This window comes from Pieris rapae, chromosome 1 (genome assembly GCF_905147795.1).
Source record: "Pieris rapae chromosome 1, ilPieRapa1.1, whole genome shotgun sequence".
Classification (NCBI taxonomy): domain Eukaryota; kingdom Metazoa; phylum Arthropoda; class Insecta; order Lepidoptera; family Pieridae; genus Pieris; species Pieris rapae.
In genome coordinates this window covers 1,226,246-1,244,030 of record NC_059509.1, presented here as the reverse complement: position 1 = coordinate 1,244,030, position 17,785 = coordinate 1,226,246, and the positions used below count along the sequence as shown (strand labels likewise).

At 32.9% G+C, this 17,785-nt stretch overlaps 1 protein-coding gene across 2 annotated transcripts in view; it reads left to right on the top strand.

The window, feature by feature from the left end:
• LOC110994475 (probable beta-hexosaminidase fdl) overlaps nt 1-17,785 on the top strand; it is an 87,577-nt gene that overhangs the window by 66,376 nt on the left and 3,416 nt on the right. For both annotated transcript variants that reach the window (XM_045629068.1, XM_045629060.1), the window contains one exon: nt 17,253-17,442. In XM_045629068.1, the coding sequence (XP_045485024.1) occupies nt 17,253-17,442 (190 nt within the window). The remainder of the gene's footprint in view (nt 1-17,252; nt 17,443-17,785) is intronic.

Sequence of the window (17,785 nt, the reverse complement as noted above, 5' to 3'; positions counted from 1 at the left end):
AAATGTTATTTCTGTCTAAAAAACGATTACTAGGCGGATCACTCATAAAACTTAGCTCTTTATAGGTAAGGGTAGTAATGGAGATTTTAAACGGCCATTAGAGAGTTAAGCACGTTCAAGATATAGTTATATTTCATTCGGATTATAAATAGAACATATGATATAACAAAAATTACATCAAAGTGTGTTGGCTCATGATGCAGTTAAAATTTACAGACGTATTTAATAGAATTTTGTTTAAAATTCTTATTTAGGGGTATATATATTTAATTTTCTTTGACACTACGTTATACTTAAAGAAAATCAAATAACACAATACCTTAATATAAGGTATGCAAAAGGCGACCTTATCGCTAACAAGCGATCTCTTCCAGACAACCATAGTAAAGAAAAATGCTAAAAAAATAAATATAGGTCTAGTGCAATAAGCGCATCGTACAGAAACTATTTTTATAAAATTTTAAATAGTTTTTTTTTTAAATATTTATATATGTCACCGTAAGATTGTAAACATCGTTATATTACAATCTATCCAGTAAGATTGTAAACTATCGATAGATTGTGAACCGTATCATTATGATTGCAATTTAACGCATTATTTTTCGCTTGATTGTAATCTATATAGACATATATATAAATAACTAGCTACTATATAATAAATATATACCTTCGATTAGAAGTCACAGTTTTATTGGCATTCTAAATTTTGTATTTCATTGTTTTGTGTTAAATGTTTCTTCGATTCGTGCGGTACATGGTTACTCAAAATTGCAAGTCACGCGATATGATACGTAACTATTTTATTGTAAAAATACACTGCAGGAAAATATTTAAGTGCATTTGAAAATGGAAGGTTTCTAAAAATAGACGAAGATATTTGATTTTCCAATGTCGCTTCAACGAAATCTCCTACAAGGAACCTAACTATTCCATTAGGGAATTAACGTGGCGTGTTATTTATAATGGCATGGAGGAGTGCTTTTGCCTGATATGAACCTGATAATAGGTGTTTATTTAAAAAAACATATACGCCAATAATGATAATGAGTTTTAAGTTCCCCTAACAATACCAAAGTAAAAGTAAGTAAGCTGAAGTATTGATGTGATTCTTCGTTCTCATTAGACATATTTCTAAAAAATATGATATTCTTTTTTTAATTAGTACCGATAAAACATATTAAAAATTATTTTCTTAATATTATAATTTGAGAAAAGAATTATTTTAATTTTGGGGACTTATCTGAATGCTACTAACATATAATTGTTAATTTAACTAATTCGATTTTATGCACCTTTGTTATTGTAACAAAACTAAAATAAACTTGTGTTTAAAGACTATGTAAAACTATTTAAAAACATTGAAATCGTACACACCTCCACAGATAATTTCAACGAGCAAAGTTTTCACTAGATTATTATCTGTGAACTATTGAAAATTACGTTTTATTTTAAAAATAGAACGGTTTCACGGACGCGGGAAAGTTTTATTGAGTCTCGGGAGCCCGCGCGCGACTCTCACCCCCAAGGCTTCAACACTGAGTGGTAAAACCGCCCGCCCTACGTATTTTACTGCTTGCCCAACGTGCGTACAATATCCGTATATTAGCTTTTATATTAAACATTATTTAAATAAACTCTCACGTATACAAAATAAAGGTTAATAACAAATACCTGTGTACACATATATAAAAAAACAAATTCATTTACGCTATGTTGGAATTAGAATCGTTAAATTGAATCTCTACCTGATGAAATCGTAATTATAAAATCCTAATATGCCTGGCAAGTCTCAACCAACGGTGGCCAAGCCTTGAATATTGGCGCCAATCCATAAACTCTATGTCACTTCGCGTGTAGCCGTTCCCAGCGCCGCCACTGAGTAAGTAATCGCTGACCTTCCCTCCCATGTCTGTCAACCTATTTTGAACCGTATAGTAATGCAGTAGCCTTCTATTTTGTGTGATATAATTTAATATTTTATTTCGTCTATCTTCGTGACTATTTCAATATAACCGCGTGTTCGTTAATTATTTATATTTTGGTTACAAATTAATGTGTAGTTTTTCTTTATGGTATTTCATTTTTCTTTAAGTATTCCTTTGTACCTTTCATTTGTGGGCATGCGCAGTCACAGTTGTAGTAACTATATTTATTTGTCTTAGTTATTTGGTATTATGTGTAAACAAACTTTTATGAATATAGTAGGCTTTTGCTTCCGTTGTACTAGGCTTGTAGTAATCGTAAGAGATAGGTTTATGTTTAAATTTGGAATGTTAGATCAAAAGATACTCGTGTACTTTAATTTGTTGTATTTATATTTTAAGATAGTTTATAATAACAGCGTTAATACCAGAATATACTAAAAGTATTTATATACTACACTGAACAGGGTATCTCGCTTTTACAATTTAATAACTAACATTTAAAATATGAAATATGAAAATATTGAGATATTTTACAAAAATCTTCCACCAAACTTACCGTAACTTTATTTATTAACTCTAAATTAAGATTTAAGTTTATATATTTTATTGTGTGGTTGTTTGTTTTTATTTTTCCTTGCTTGCTTATGTTCAAAAATATTTGATGTATATAATATGTGTAAAATTTTTAAAGTATAGCCGCCCGGTCACGAAAATAAATAATTGGAGAAGGCCGTATTTGACACATGTTTAGAACGTCTTCAAGATATCATAACTAGAGACTTACCTAGTCTTTGTTCGCTTTACTATTTTAGATTTTACTTATATATAAAAAACTCTATTAGATAAGATCCATAAATTAAGGTTTCAATACAGATGTGTAACCCATTTTAGTTTCGGACTAATACCAACTAACTATATCTAATTAGCTACAAGGTGCAGTCAGAAATAAAGAACGTTAACAAACGGACAATGTTCTTTATGCTATTTCGTAAAGGAAAAACCTTTTCTAGACCAAAACAAAAAGTCGACGGCGTTTGTTAGGCTCCGGAGGCTGATCACATATGATGATCACACATTTCTGCTTGAGGATGTGCATCCTTAGAAGACCCATAATTTGTTGTAATAGTGAGAGATTGTCTTGTAGGTTGCTTAACTTGAAAGAAATATTATAAATAAATTCATGAAACTTATAGGGCCAATAATAATAATAGCGCTCAAACCCTATGTGGGTTTTGGTCACATATATAAAATAAAAGTATCCTTTATACGAGTACACTTAAGTTACACTAAGTCCTTATCATTATTTTTTCAATAGTACTAGACCTCCGACGAAGTGAAGGCCTCCACCCAATTCTTCCACTATGGGCGTCCTCTCTTTTTTTCCCTCTGGGTCATTCCAATTAATGGTCTTTTTGACCACATACTACATCCCTTCATTTTTATTTCATAGACAAGTAGGTGATCAGTCTTCTGAGCCTGACACACTTCGACGATTTTTTCGGCCGGCTTCCACACTCAGCAAATATTTTGGATTGTACTAACTAATAATAAAATGTAAGGAAAGAATTTGTTTCAATTGTTTTTGAATTTTTAAGACATTCAAATCTTGCCGCTTCGTCATATTGGTTTAGATTACCACTACTATGTGGAACCTGCTGCCTACTGAAGTATTTCTCAACCAATTTAACTAAGGATCATTCGAGAATGTGCCAATTCTTAAAAGCCGGCAACGCACGAGCCCTTAATATGAGTGAGTGTCTATGAGCGACGGCGGAGTTGCCAGTTTGCCTGATATAAAATAAATAGTAATCATAGATAAACGCATTTATATAATTATTCACTCTTAACGTTTTGTGCCTGTGTGTGTTGCTTTTGACCGTTCTGTGTGTGAAAATTGTGTTATCCAAATGTTTACCCTCGTTCTGGGTCGCGTGTTAAATTGGATAGTTTTCGTGGTAGCTTGACGTCTGACGTCCCACTAATAAAAATTACGTCAATCTGTTTTACGTCAGTATGTATGCGATATCAGGGGAAGTATCAAGGATATTTGTGTATTTATTTTAATTACAACTAATTGTCTAAAATGCTGTCTTTTTATTAATTATCACAATGAAGTTTTCCGAAATAATTCGACTGAGGGTCAAGAAAAGAGCGTACAAATTCTTAAAAGGCCTGCAACGCACTTGCAAGCCCTTGGTTGCAATTGCTCACTGGCAAAGTTTGTATGTTGCATGCGTTATGTAAAAAACAAAGAAGGTGCCAATTCAAAGAAACACATTTGTTAAATTAACAAATACTTTATACAAGCTCATATAAGATATATATAAAACAATTCATTATAATTAACACATCATTAATGTTTTACTTATAAAAGTTTTTGTCACTTAATGAGTTAACTTGCGTGTTGTAGGCCGCGCTGCTTTATTACTGTTTGTAATGAGCAAGGTTGAATGTTGATAACGCTGGTCAGTAATTAGTGACAACGCCACAGCATATTTCAGGCCTTTAATTCCAAATTAAAAAGCTCTTTATGTGTTTTTTTTATGACCGTATTCTATAGGAAAGGGTTCCATTATGTTGAATAGGTATCGCAGGGATTTCTATTAATTATTATAGATGTTTAATGTTTGTGGTACATAAACAAACGGTAGATACAGATACAGAAGCGACTATTAAAGGTGAAATAACGTGTTTTTGTTTTTAATATATATGATAGGGCCAACGGAATAACCGTATGAGGCTATTGTGTAATTACTAATATATAGTCTAAGAGTGCGGAGACTCCCGTGTTATCAACTTTATAGGGAGAAAAGCGCTTTTTGACGTGACAACGTCTTGTAATACGATGGAGCCGGCTACACGCACGAAAAAACACGACTCATGCGGCGTGGCCTCGCTCTGAGGCGTTCCATTTACCTCCTCTATATCCATACAAAATATCTAGCAATCAAATTAAATTAAATTATTCTTATGACGTTGTCACGTTCAACTATCGTCAGTAAACTGACTTTACAGACAACCGATTTTTTTTTTAAATTTGGAGGTCGTATCTCTCATGGAAGATCACTGGAAGCTGATTCCAGAGCTCGCTAGTACGCAATAGTAAATGCCGAAAAAACCGGACCCGTGCGCGATTATTTTAAGTAGTTAGTTGTACATCTACGCGTATACACACACAGACACAGCCCATCTGCAAGTAGGCAAAAATCTTAATTTTTTCAGAAACTAAAAAAAATAAGTATTTAGTTTTGTTTTTTAGTTCATCGTTTAAAAGGGTTCCATAAGTACAATTTCAGGCTCAAAACGATAAAACTACGACAATTAAACGTTTTGGCTTGACCGATATAGAGTAGGCGAAACAAAACAAAACAATATCGACTCAAGTTGTAACAAAATAAAGTAAATCTCGCAAAACTTTGGTATATTCTGCTATTACTCAGCATCAACAAAAGCCGGAAAGTTCTCACAATAGTAAGAATTCCAATCTACATCATATGAACGTATTGTGTATTGACCCATTCATAGCTATTCACTAAAGACCTAGGTGCATTCTTTAGAAATATTTCGTAATATAACTAAAATAAGATGTTAGAAGAATGTGTGCGTATATAGCCATCCCATATATGGAGCCCTTTAAGTATTATGTAAGCAGATTCACTGAAATTTATCCAACCCTAATTGTCAGCAAAAGTAAGCAAAGCTTTCAAAAATACATAAATGTACGTATAGTACATACATTTTGTTTAAATATTTTTTTGGAATAATCCTCAAAAATGCAATTCGTTTTTTTGCATAGCGGGTAATATGTGTAAAAAAGTAAATAGTTACTGTTGACGTAATCACCAAATAAGAAAATTAAAGATTATAGTGATTTGAATATACCTACTTCTTAAGGTAGATAGATCGAGTATCACTTTCATAAAAAAACTTAATCCATCTTTTACTAGGAACTAATTAAATTGGCGTTTTGTATGGGAGATTTTTTTTAATAGAATATATTTAATTAATCACAGTATGTATTATTGCTGTAAAAAAATCTATGTCTATATATCTAATATATACTATCTAATCTATAAAAACTTTGTTTGTGCGGTTTTGACTGCCCTCTCAGCGATATTTCATGTTTTCCATTTTATCAATAGTGACGCAAAGAAAAAAAATAAACAAAACATGAAATGAATCATAGTATACGAAAAACAAATGCACGAATGCCGAGCTGTAAGAAATTGAATTTGGAATTCTTAAACAAAGAGGTTTTTCGGTCAAAGTGTAGTACGACAAAACGCCAATTTCAAATGTAAGGGCCTAATATTACAATTCAGACCAGGTTTTTTTGTCGGGTTCAAAAATTCGTCACACTTTTTCGTTAATTCAACTGAAACTTGAAAAATATTCCAAATTTAAATTGTAAATAGGAATTTCCGTTTATCCAGTTTCGCGCGATCACGTAGGGAACGTTTCTTGTATAATTTATAACCCACTATCTTTACCCGCGGTGTTCCCTGCATATTACAAATTATACAAGTCTATTGTTATCCCAATGTAAATGCACTGTACTAAAATTTAATGTACAGCTGGTCATTATAGTGCATATTTCTAGTGCATTAACTTCGCAGGCGTTAGGTATCATGTCAATAATTAGGCATCAGAACGTGTCTGACGTGTCCACAGAACGCTGAACAACCTGCGACTGGTAAAAACCTATTATGTAAAAACAATGTTCTATAGTATTGTCTTTTATTAACATAGCTTTTACACATTTAAAGAATACACTTTGTACCGGATTAAAGCTATGTATTATTAAACTTATAATTATTTAACATAATTTTATTTTTTTCCGACGTTTCACGTGCTTTACAGCGTACGTGGTTTCAAGATTGGTACGCGAAGCCATTAAAATCAAAAAATACCCCAATTTAAATAGAGAAGATGGCCTAAAATTATCAATCACCAGGGATCCAATAATATCCAAATTAAAATCTTAAAACAAACAATTCGCGAAAGTGGAGGACACCGTGAGCAATTTCTGCAAAAATCCTTCATCGTTTAGTCATCAACTCCGGGGAAAAAACACAGTAATGTAACTTTTTCTACAGCTGTGATATTTTTTGACATTCAAGACCTTTTGTCTTCAGTCACCGTGACCATGCACTGTAAAGCACGCGAAACGTCGGAATAATTTAAAATTATGTTAAATAATTATAAGTTTAATACATAGCTTCAATCCGGTAAAAAGTGTTTTCTTTAATAATGTTCTATTTGACAAATATGCCCGATGTACGCTAACAATAATTTCTTTGAAGATATATTGATCGATTGCTGTGAATTATATATTATGTCGTATCGCTCGGTCAGGTGGGCCACGTAGGTCTAACTAACGTGACGCAAGTTATTATCGCTGTTGTAGTGATTACATTTAATTTATTATGGTATTTTTTAGTATTCGAACAGTAAGTAATATAGAGGTCAATAATATAAAGGATAATTATATTATTTCGAAACAAAATACTCGATCATTAACGTATAATTATGTACCCGAAATAATTAGAACATTCCGTAACAGAGAAATAACAAGTACATCGAATGTATTAATGATATCATGTAGCATCATACCCATGTATCTCGTAGATACCGTAGACATCGTAGACCCTCGCAGACACGTAGCCGTAGAGGCGTAGCTAAAAGCTCGCTACGAAGTTGCTTTTATTCTTACATATTTTACTACCGTTATAGTTGAAAAATGTTGTATCTACTTTTTATTGTTTGGGAGTTTTGAGGATATGTAAGGTAAGGCCTTCGTCTGTATGGATTAGGTGTATAGCTTATTGTTTAAATGATAACTTTATAATATTTATTATAAATAAATAATTGTCTTTCTTCTATAAATGCTTGTTTATCTGAGCCTGATGCCTGCTAATGGTACAAATAATTAGGCCCCCACCACTTCGGATCGACATAATGTCTTAAAAAGTAGAGAAAACTTAGAGAGAATTAACAATTATTATTATTAAAGATTGTAACATTAACAAAACATTTATATATAAGGGTATGTGTATATGTGTGAGTGTGTGTATGTGTGTGTGTGCCCTTGTATGTATTATCAAAAATTTACACTATAAATTATTACCTAACATTTAACATCAGATGAGCCTCCTGCCCGTTTTATAAAAAAAAAACATAAATTTAGTGTCATCTTAATACTTAACTATGTATGGTTTACATACATAGCTAATTGCCCAGATAAGTAAGTAAACTTTTAAATCTGTTATCGTATTTGTAGAATGAAGCCATTAAAGTTATTGGTTTAATAATTGGAAATCCATTCGGATATTAAAAGCTCCATCTTTATTGATTTAGAAACGACGAAAATAGATTACAATTTGTGTTAACTTTTCAATGGTGTGCTATTCTAGTGTGTAACCTTTTACGTCGATTCATTGAATTTAAATTCTTATTAACTTTAAACAATGTAATAATGTAGGATGCACTCAACAATTTTCTGATAGTTTTACAATTACGGTTTTAAATATACTACCGGAGAAATAACAATAGTAACGCACAGCTGTAAATATAAAAATATATATTGGCAGCTGTAAACAAATTTAATTAACTTCTTAACATCTCATTACATGACAAACTTACTTACAAAAGTATAAAATATACAAAACTACTACATCTACAAAACTTACTGTAGTTACAAATATTCATGGTTTTATTTCTTTTATTTACCTAAATACATATTTACCGACTTGTACAAATATAAAGTCAATTTTTAAAGACCTTTGTGTACCTTGACATTTGGTATGGGCATCAATAATAGGTTTCAACAGTCGCATTTTCTACCAATTGTTATTCCTTGTTTGAATTTTTTATTGTTAATTGTTTTAAGTTATACGAGTATTGTAATAAATGTTGACGCTTCGGTCGGAGAATTTGTGTTTCAGTGACACATGACATTCTATTTTTGTTAAATAAATACAATAGAAAGCTTTTGCTATTTAACCACCCGCTGCCTTCTTTAAAATGTATGCTCTTACTAAACAGTTTTGATGATATAAAACAAGGATTCTTTTTTCGTGGGGAAATGCGTTACGCATACCATCCCGCGGCACGGTTGCCTGGTGGTAAAGGGTTATGGTGGGACTCGCTATTGTGCATACACACTAAAACCCCACGGCGCCACCAACAATCGCCCGAGGCAGGACACATCGGCCAATGCGCCCTGTTTTATGATGCTGGAGAAGGCCGGGTATAATGCTTGCAGGACAAAACAAGGATTCTAATACAGCTTCTTTTAACTGTCGCAAACACATTCAGTTAATAAGGTCACGAACTTTATTTATTCTACTTACTGATTAGTTAATGTTGGCAGTCAGCCGTTTATAGTAGATAGTGACATACAAACAACAGGTTAAGTTTAGCCAATCCATCGAAGTTAACAGACAGATTAGACTTTGAAGTGAAACTAGCGGATCAACCTTGCTAAGTTTCTACAGAAGTTTAAGTTCCAAGAGCCGAGTGTTGCTTACCAAAATCACGAGAATGCATGAGCTGTTATGCAGTACAATTTGCTAAATGCTCGTAGTGCTTCTGTGATGAATTATAAGGCAAGCAGGTTTCCTCAAGATGTTTTCCTTTACAGTTCCTTCAAATGTTAAATGCGCACATAGATTAAAAACAAAAGTCTTACACTTGTCCTTCTATAATTTATTTCTGTGTGTCCTTTTTTTGTAAAAGCTTTCTCCAAACCACCATAGACCTAGCTCACAAATGATGCAAATCTTAACAATCCATGGGGCATGCTGAATACCTGCACAGATTTGGCTGGAAGTCAGATCTGTCGTGTACGTGCGACTTACAAACAAGACAGTGATACAAATAATTATAGAATGTCCTGTAGTTGGAGCCTCCAGGTGCGACCTCGAGCAACAAATCGATTTAATGGTAAACCAAGCATTTATCGGAAATATTAAGAAACTTCAGATCGCAGCTGGAAGATTTCTGCGGTTTGGTAGTGAGATGTGTCACTCACTGCAACAATAGCGTAGCATAGGTGTGACGTTCCCCCACTAGCCCATGAATATAAAATAGAAATATGTAGAAATATATGTATTTATATGTATGGATACATATTGGGAAATTTCTTAATGTAAATATAATATATAAGAAAGAAATTACTAAAAATAACCAAATTAGATTACACAAAATTAACCACACAATTTCTATTAATTATTACACAACAAATAACCAAAAATTCAACAACAATTAGTAACGTCCTATATCTAATGCGAGCGTCGAAGAAGTCCGCCTGATCATACAGCGCGCCGTACTTATATAGCCTGAAAACCAGTTTAGTCCAGTATAACCCACTGCTACACTTCACTTGACTTTACAGCTTATTATATATATATTTGTGTAAAATAAGGTCTACAAGTCGCACCACACCACACCACACCACACCGCACCACAAGAGTCGGGATATTGGGAAATTCCAACATAATTGTCTGCACGTTGCTATTCTTTGACACGTACCACCTGCTGTTTTCTTAATCTAGTCTATCAACCTTCTAAATTGTCTTCCTCTTTGACATTTTCTTGGTCCACTTATCTGTTCCTCTTGCCATGTGCTTCGCTCATTTATACTTAAGTTTGGCTACATATTATATAACATAGCTAATTAGTATTATTTCCTTTCTGGAATTGGATATGGTTTGCTTTTCATTCATTCTAAGACCGACAATTCTTGTTTCTGAGTCAAGTTTTGAGAACTAGCTCCGAATCTTTTGTGATTAACACGAGACAAAAGCTATTTGTTCCGATTTAACCACTTAGCCGACATTCGTGCGGATGAAAGACTGATTGATTTCGATACCTTTGACGAACTAGAAAGTTTAAGGTCCATTGTTTTGACCTATTTTCTTTGTTTGTATAAAACATCTGTATAAAACAAAATTAATTTAAACAAATCTTAGACAATACATATATATAAACAGTTTTCGCGTTATGAAAGGCATATATATACACGTTGAATGTATGTACAGTTTAATACGCTAATAGAAAAATTATGTTTGATCGATCAAGACAAGCTAGAGGCAGGTGGCAATTCTCTAGAGACGATACCATATGCTTGACTTTATTATGCATGCGTCATACAAAGGCTAGGCTAATTTTCTTCTTTAATATTCATTGTTGGAATATGCGTGATATATGAATTTAGAGGTTTTATTTACGAAAATATAGTTGACATAATTATAAACCGAGGTGGCGACCAAACTTTTAAACAAATTCTGTACATTACGCGTTACATCACCCTCTGCATGTTTTATGGTTGCCTGGTACATGCCTGCTTATTTATTAACTATAATTTACATAATCACATATGTATATATTATTATTATAACACTAAATTTGTGTACATCATCCATTATTAAATAGTTTTTTTCCACTTACCTTAAGAATAAGAAAATATTGTTCAAAAATTGCATGTATGGTGCGCGTGGCGTATTTTATGAAAACAACTGTAGAAGTAAAAGTATACCAGGCCATGTTTTGTGCGATAGCTGTTGGTCGTCCCGCGTGTCTGTCTTGGATTAGTGATTGTTGTCCAAAAATTATTACTAATCGTAATTCTTTTGTCTGTTATTAATTTAAATGCTTCCAGTTTTAAATTACGAAACTTTATTGAAAAATCGTAAACAAAAATTGCTTATATGCCGTAAATATGAAGGATTATGGTACCTGTCGTTGCATTACAAGTTCTACCTCGTAACTTTCGCTTCAAGAATTTACTTTGAGTGCATAGTTGAATCGCTTTTGTAACCTTCATACTTAACATAGTTGTTAGGAGATACTTATCAGTTAACAAGGATAGTCGAAATAAAACTTTATCCTTCAATGATAATTAAGAATTGCTTTAACTTAACGACATTGTGTGTTTGAATTTCGGCTGTAAACAATAATTGTGCGCAAATAACAAATGCTCAATAGCGGATCGTTATCTTATCGGCTCGTCCGGAATTACCACGACTATCAAATTAAGAGGACATGCAAAAATATCATGACAGAGATATTGTCTATTGATATCTTCCATTGATTAGAAGAATTCATAATGTCTAACTCAGATTAAATTTACCAACTTAACTTTATTTAAATAAGTAACCAAAAGTAAAAGTCACTATAAAAGATGTTAAATTGATTCTAAATTTACATTTACTACCAATTCGCAAGTCAAGGGCGTGGTGCGGGCTTTTGATTGTTTTGCAAGAAACTCTCCGCTACTCTTTTTAATCGCAAAGATTTTAAGTCATTCAATTTGTGTAAACTAGAGCAAACCAAGGCCAAGGATTAGGAACATTTACACAATCTAATTAATAAAAGGTCGTATAGTATAGTCTAATACATATATATTAGTCTCTAGTGTAGTTTTGGTTTGTTGTGATGTTCTATAGAAGTTTACTAAGCTAATATAATGCAAGCATATTTGCGTGCGCCCATTGCTCCTAATACATTCACGTTGTGCTTTTCAATTTGCTACTTCTAAACCAGTTTGATTTAACTATTATATACCATTAAATCGATAGTTTTGTGCCTGCTAATAATCAATAATGCATCCAACCTGGAGTCACTTCTCTCAGAAGTTAACGCGCTCTGCATACTTGATGCAAGCCTGGTACGACCTCGCTTATAAAAACGAAACCTCCATTCACCTAAGCTGAAAGGTATTATAGAATATTCATTGAATTTCCCCACGATTAATTTTATATTTTTCAGTTTAGATGTAAAACTCTTATAAATATCTCGGTCCATTATTGACATTTGTATATTTAAAACTAGCTGGTGCCCGCGATTTCGTCTGCGCAGGATTGAAATAGTATCTGTCCAAATGATGTAGCGAAAGACATGTTTTAACGATAAAAGTATCTATTTTCATTTAGGAATCATTTTAATGGCAAAAGTGCATTTGAAATTATTTATTCTAATACAAAAATAACAATAAGAATAATCAATTTTTATTGTAATTTTTGTTTACTATATTGGCTATAAAGACTTACACATAACACATAGATATATATATACGCGGGCTTTTGTGCAGGACTATTTAAAATAGTCATTTCCATCGTATACTACATGTGTGTAACTTTAGCGGCTATTGCAGCGCCCGCCAGATTTGCTCGCAGATGGTAGACTTTTTCCTACTTACTTGATAGTTCCAATTCATACAATATCTTTGTAAATTATAGCCTTTGTTTTATTATGATGTATAAGATATATTATTATAAAGTTTCATTAAAATCCATTCAGTTGTTTTCCCGTGAAAGAGTATCAAACATCCATCAATACTTCCAAACTTTCTTGTTTATAATATTAGTAGGATAAAATAAATTCAAGTTTTTGTTGACAACAACACGGAACTAAATTACTAATTGAATTAACCAAAGGTAAAATATTCTTTATGAGTCTTAATGAACGTTGAATACCCGTACTCGAGTCGTTCATTAAGAGTTTCGTTTGCTTAAGTCATTTAATATAGATTGAAATAAGATCAAGATGCAATTGAAAGCTAAATTCATTTATCGCCCAGTGCTTAAATCAGTAAGCCAAATCAGTAAACTTGGTATATCATAAGTTATTAAAATTCATGTCCATTTCTATATATGCTCGTTTAAAAGACAGTAGCTAATTTATAACATAATATTTTGTTTTATACTGTTTACACTCCGTAAAGATAATCAATAGATTTAACTTATTGAATCCAATTTTATGATAATCCCTACTATAATTCTGATATGATAAATATTAACAACAGTTCGAGATTAATCAACATACTATAAAAAAAAATATTTTATAATAATTGTACAAACTGAGCAATTTGTGCCCGAAAAATAGTCTGGGCGGTATTTCGCCTGGGTATAAAAAAATACTATTTATTAATTTCTCATGTGCAATACGAGAAAGGTTGCCATTAAACCACGGTTAAGCGACTTCCGTTTGAAGTACTCATATGAGAAATACTATATCAACTATATTAATGAAAAGGCTTGGTTGAAAGGAATTTTGTGCCTCAAACTTTTGAGACCAAATAAAATATGTAGGCGCCCTAGAAAAGACACGAACTTCAATCAGGAACTTTAAGACTGCAAAATATTGCATATATAACGAATCTATTGTAGTATGAATCCTAAACAAATATAGAATTTTGATTTTTTTTGTAGTACCTTTAAGATGCAGCTGTTTTCAAGTTTTTATTCTAATCAAAGTTCTCTATCGTATCTTCTTTCCGATCACCTATAGTTTATTACTTGGGGAAATGCATTGCGCATACCCTTCCGGGGCGGGACTGCTTTTTGCGAGAGGGTTACGGGTCTCACTATTGCACATAACCACAAAAACCCCAAGGCATACTCACTAGGTGGGATGTGGTGATAGCAGAGCCTTATCCGGTTAATAACTTAGTTCTGTCAATTTTGATTATTTAATTCATTTACGCACACATTGCACCCGAAGCGCAATTTGAATACTGGTCTAAATTTCAATTACCATGTTTGAATTTTGTTTGATCAATAAATATACCAGCTGTGTTTGTTTATGTAACATGTATAATGTATGTTGTTGCATTACACGCTATAAAATAAAAGGGATGCACAATACAAACCTGGGAACATTAAATAAAAGAGGGCGGGGAAAGATCGGAAAATATTACCGAAGTTAAGAAACAGGTGGAAGTATTTGAATTGGACGGCTTTACTACGTCGGAGGTCCTGTCTAGTATTGAATTAAGATTACCTTAATTATAGAATAATGGCTGTTTTTATTATAAAAAAGGGGATTCTGTAGTCGTAAATGTAATAATATGAAACAATTTCAAGATGGAACTAACCATCCGCCTGTTTATTTCGTGCTCTAGGGATCTCGTATTCGGTAGTGTTTTTGGAAACATAACGCATAGTCGACGTCTCGTTTAAAGTGAAGGTATTATTTTAATATACCCAGACTGTAAATGACCAAATATTATTTGTTTAACATAATCTGTCTCGCTCTTCGTGTTGGAAACGTCGTCGTAGTGTGAACTGTCGGAATATTAGTGTTAGGGCCTGTCTCACAATGTCCGGATAAGTTCTAAATAAGCTATCTATTACTTATTGGTAGGATAAACAGTATTTTTGCGTTTCACGACTGTCAGATAGCGCTATTCGTCATGAAACGCAAAGTATCTTATTCTTTTATCTTTCGAATAATTTAGGTGTTGCATAGCTATTTGGTACTTTATCCATACATTGTGAAACAGGCCCTTAGCGTATGGCTTACCATCTACTACGACTACGTCTTGTCACCTCCCGCTGTGCAACCCAATTGTCCTCCAAGCACTCGGTATCTTTGTACCTACGGGATATGGGCGACAAAGAAGACCTATATTGATATCTATATCAAAGGCCAGAACCAGTATGTTGCACATATATTCGTTAATAAGGATGTTGCGTATACTGAATGTTGTCTCGGACAAATATTTTTTTAAATTTAATTTTTTACTACGACACAGTAGTAACGTAACGTGAGTGAATAAATTATTAAAATTATTACCCAAACCCAGATATTATTATCAAAAGTAAATTTACATTCGTAATTTGGTTGCTTTGTGAAAATTGACTGTGACTATATGAATTTCCTTTTTAATTGGTTTGATTGTATCTCGTTGTGAATGAAACGGTAAATATATATTTATTTACTCCTATAAAAGTTAGAAGAAGAAGCCATAAGACAGTTTAATGGACAACATTTGATCCCCGCACTGACGATATGACCCAAATAGAAGCGTCTGGAAGCTTTTAACTTGTCTCAGTATAGAAATAGATACCGACTATCTTGGGGATACACGAAATGGAGGGCCCTATTAATACTTTTCTTATACATACAACTAATTTCTTATGTAAATTTATTAACGTATTGCATGCATTATAGTGAGTACTTTTTTGTATACTATGAGTTTATACTTAAATTGGTTTAGTAATAAAATACCATAATAACATACATAATAATATTGGTTACATAAGTTATTAGGCAACGGGCGGTCTTATCGCTAACAAGCTATTTCAAAATAGTTTTAAATGTAAAGAAACTCAGTCAAAGACATGGAAATCTTATCCGGATTGATCGAGTCTTAGACGTAAGTAAATTAAAAATAATAAATCAGATCTCAGATTTATGTTTTATTGTCAATTGTCAATGTCGTGCGTGACACGCCGTCAACTTATTGGGTCTAAGGTTTCCCCACGCTGTTTTACTTCACCGTTCGAGCGAATGTTTCATACGCACATAAATAGAAAATTCATTGGTGCACAGCCGGGAATCAAACCTGTCATACGTTGAAAGTCGCTGAAGTCACTAGAACACTGCTCCTTAGAAGTAAATACATTTATGAAATCTAATAATCCATATCGCATAATAATGTTGCTCCTTATACGCTTATAGAAATCTCGGCTTTCAGAATGCAAATTTATACTCATGGTTATTGCAATACACAATCTGGTAACGTGGATTACGCACTGCATTAAATTTTAAAATAGATTCAATATTCATAACATTGTAGGGTCTGATTATTATTTGTATTTATGCGTTTTATATTATAATATATAATGAATATGCTTTTTTTTGTATGATGGCTAGAAGCTCACTTGATACTATGTGATACCGCCCATAGGTACGCTCTTTTTTTGAACGACCTTTAGTCGAATTGATTCATCAGTGGGCTGCGGTAAGAAATGTCATAAAAACACTCAGTCGTGGAACGATGATAAACTCAGCGGCAGGTTTCAATCCGAACAACTCCTCTGAAAACTCTGCATGGTAAATGTTGTAGAATATGCACAGTGATTCCACATCTCTAAATAACGCCAACGGGATTAATCAGATCGGAAAGGAAGTTGTCGATTGACAACAACCTTGCTCTCTTTTACATTTAATTATTTTTATTAATTGTATTTATATTTCTGTTATAATAAATAAATACAGAAACAATGAAACAATAGACAACATTGTTTGCCCTTATATATTTTTACGTATATATTTATGTAAAAAACTTCACTAATTTTTAATGTTTATGTTATTTGTGTTAGGGTTGTCTGAAAGAGTCTTTTAGCAGTAAGACCGCCCGTTTAGATATTTGTTCTTCTTCATTTATTTAATCTTATTTATATCCTGGTTCGTATTATTGTGATGTAAATGAAGTATAATGATTTCTGTCACAATGAAAAAAGTTTGCACAAATGATGTTTTAAGTAATAATAACCTACCCGTTAAAACAGTTTTATCAATTGTTAATGTGTGTTTCAGCTGTTTTGTTGACAATGAAGTCGTGGGGTGAAGCGCTAGTGCGGAATGCGTCTGCTCATTTCATGCGTGTGGGCAGGCTCCGACGGGCGATGTTCCTTCTCGCTGTGGTTGCTTGTACCGGGGTTGCGCTACTGTATTGGCGGCAACAGACTGCCGATCAGGCGCACAGACCAATACACAGTCTTTACTCGTAAGTTTCTCGTTTCTAAACTATGTTTAAATAATTTACTTAGAATGGAACTATAGGTAAATATATTTATAGCAAAAAACAAATCAGTAAGTAGTACTATAAAGTTTTTGGGTCTCCTCAATTTCTGTATCTGTTTTATGATCATCTTTCAATATACATGTAATTGATACACGCCGTTGAATTATTGGGTCTGAGGCAAGCCGATTTCCTCACGATGTTTTTCTTCACATTTCGAGCGAATGTTAAATGCGTATATAGAAAGTCCATGGCTTCACAGCCGCGGATCTAACCTGGGACCGGAACTACTACGGGAGGAGTGTAGTACGCTAAAGATACCATTATA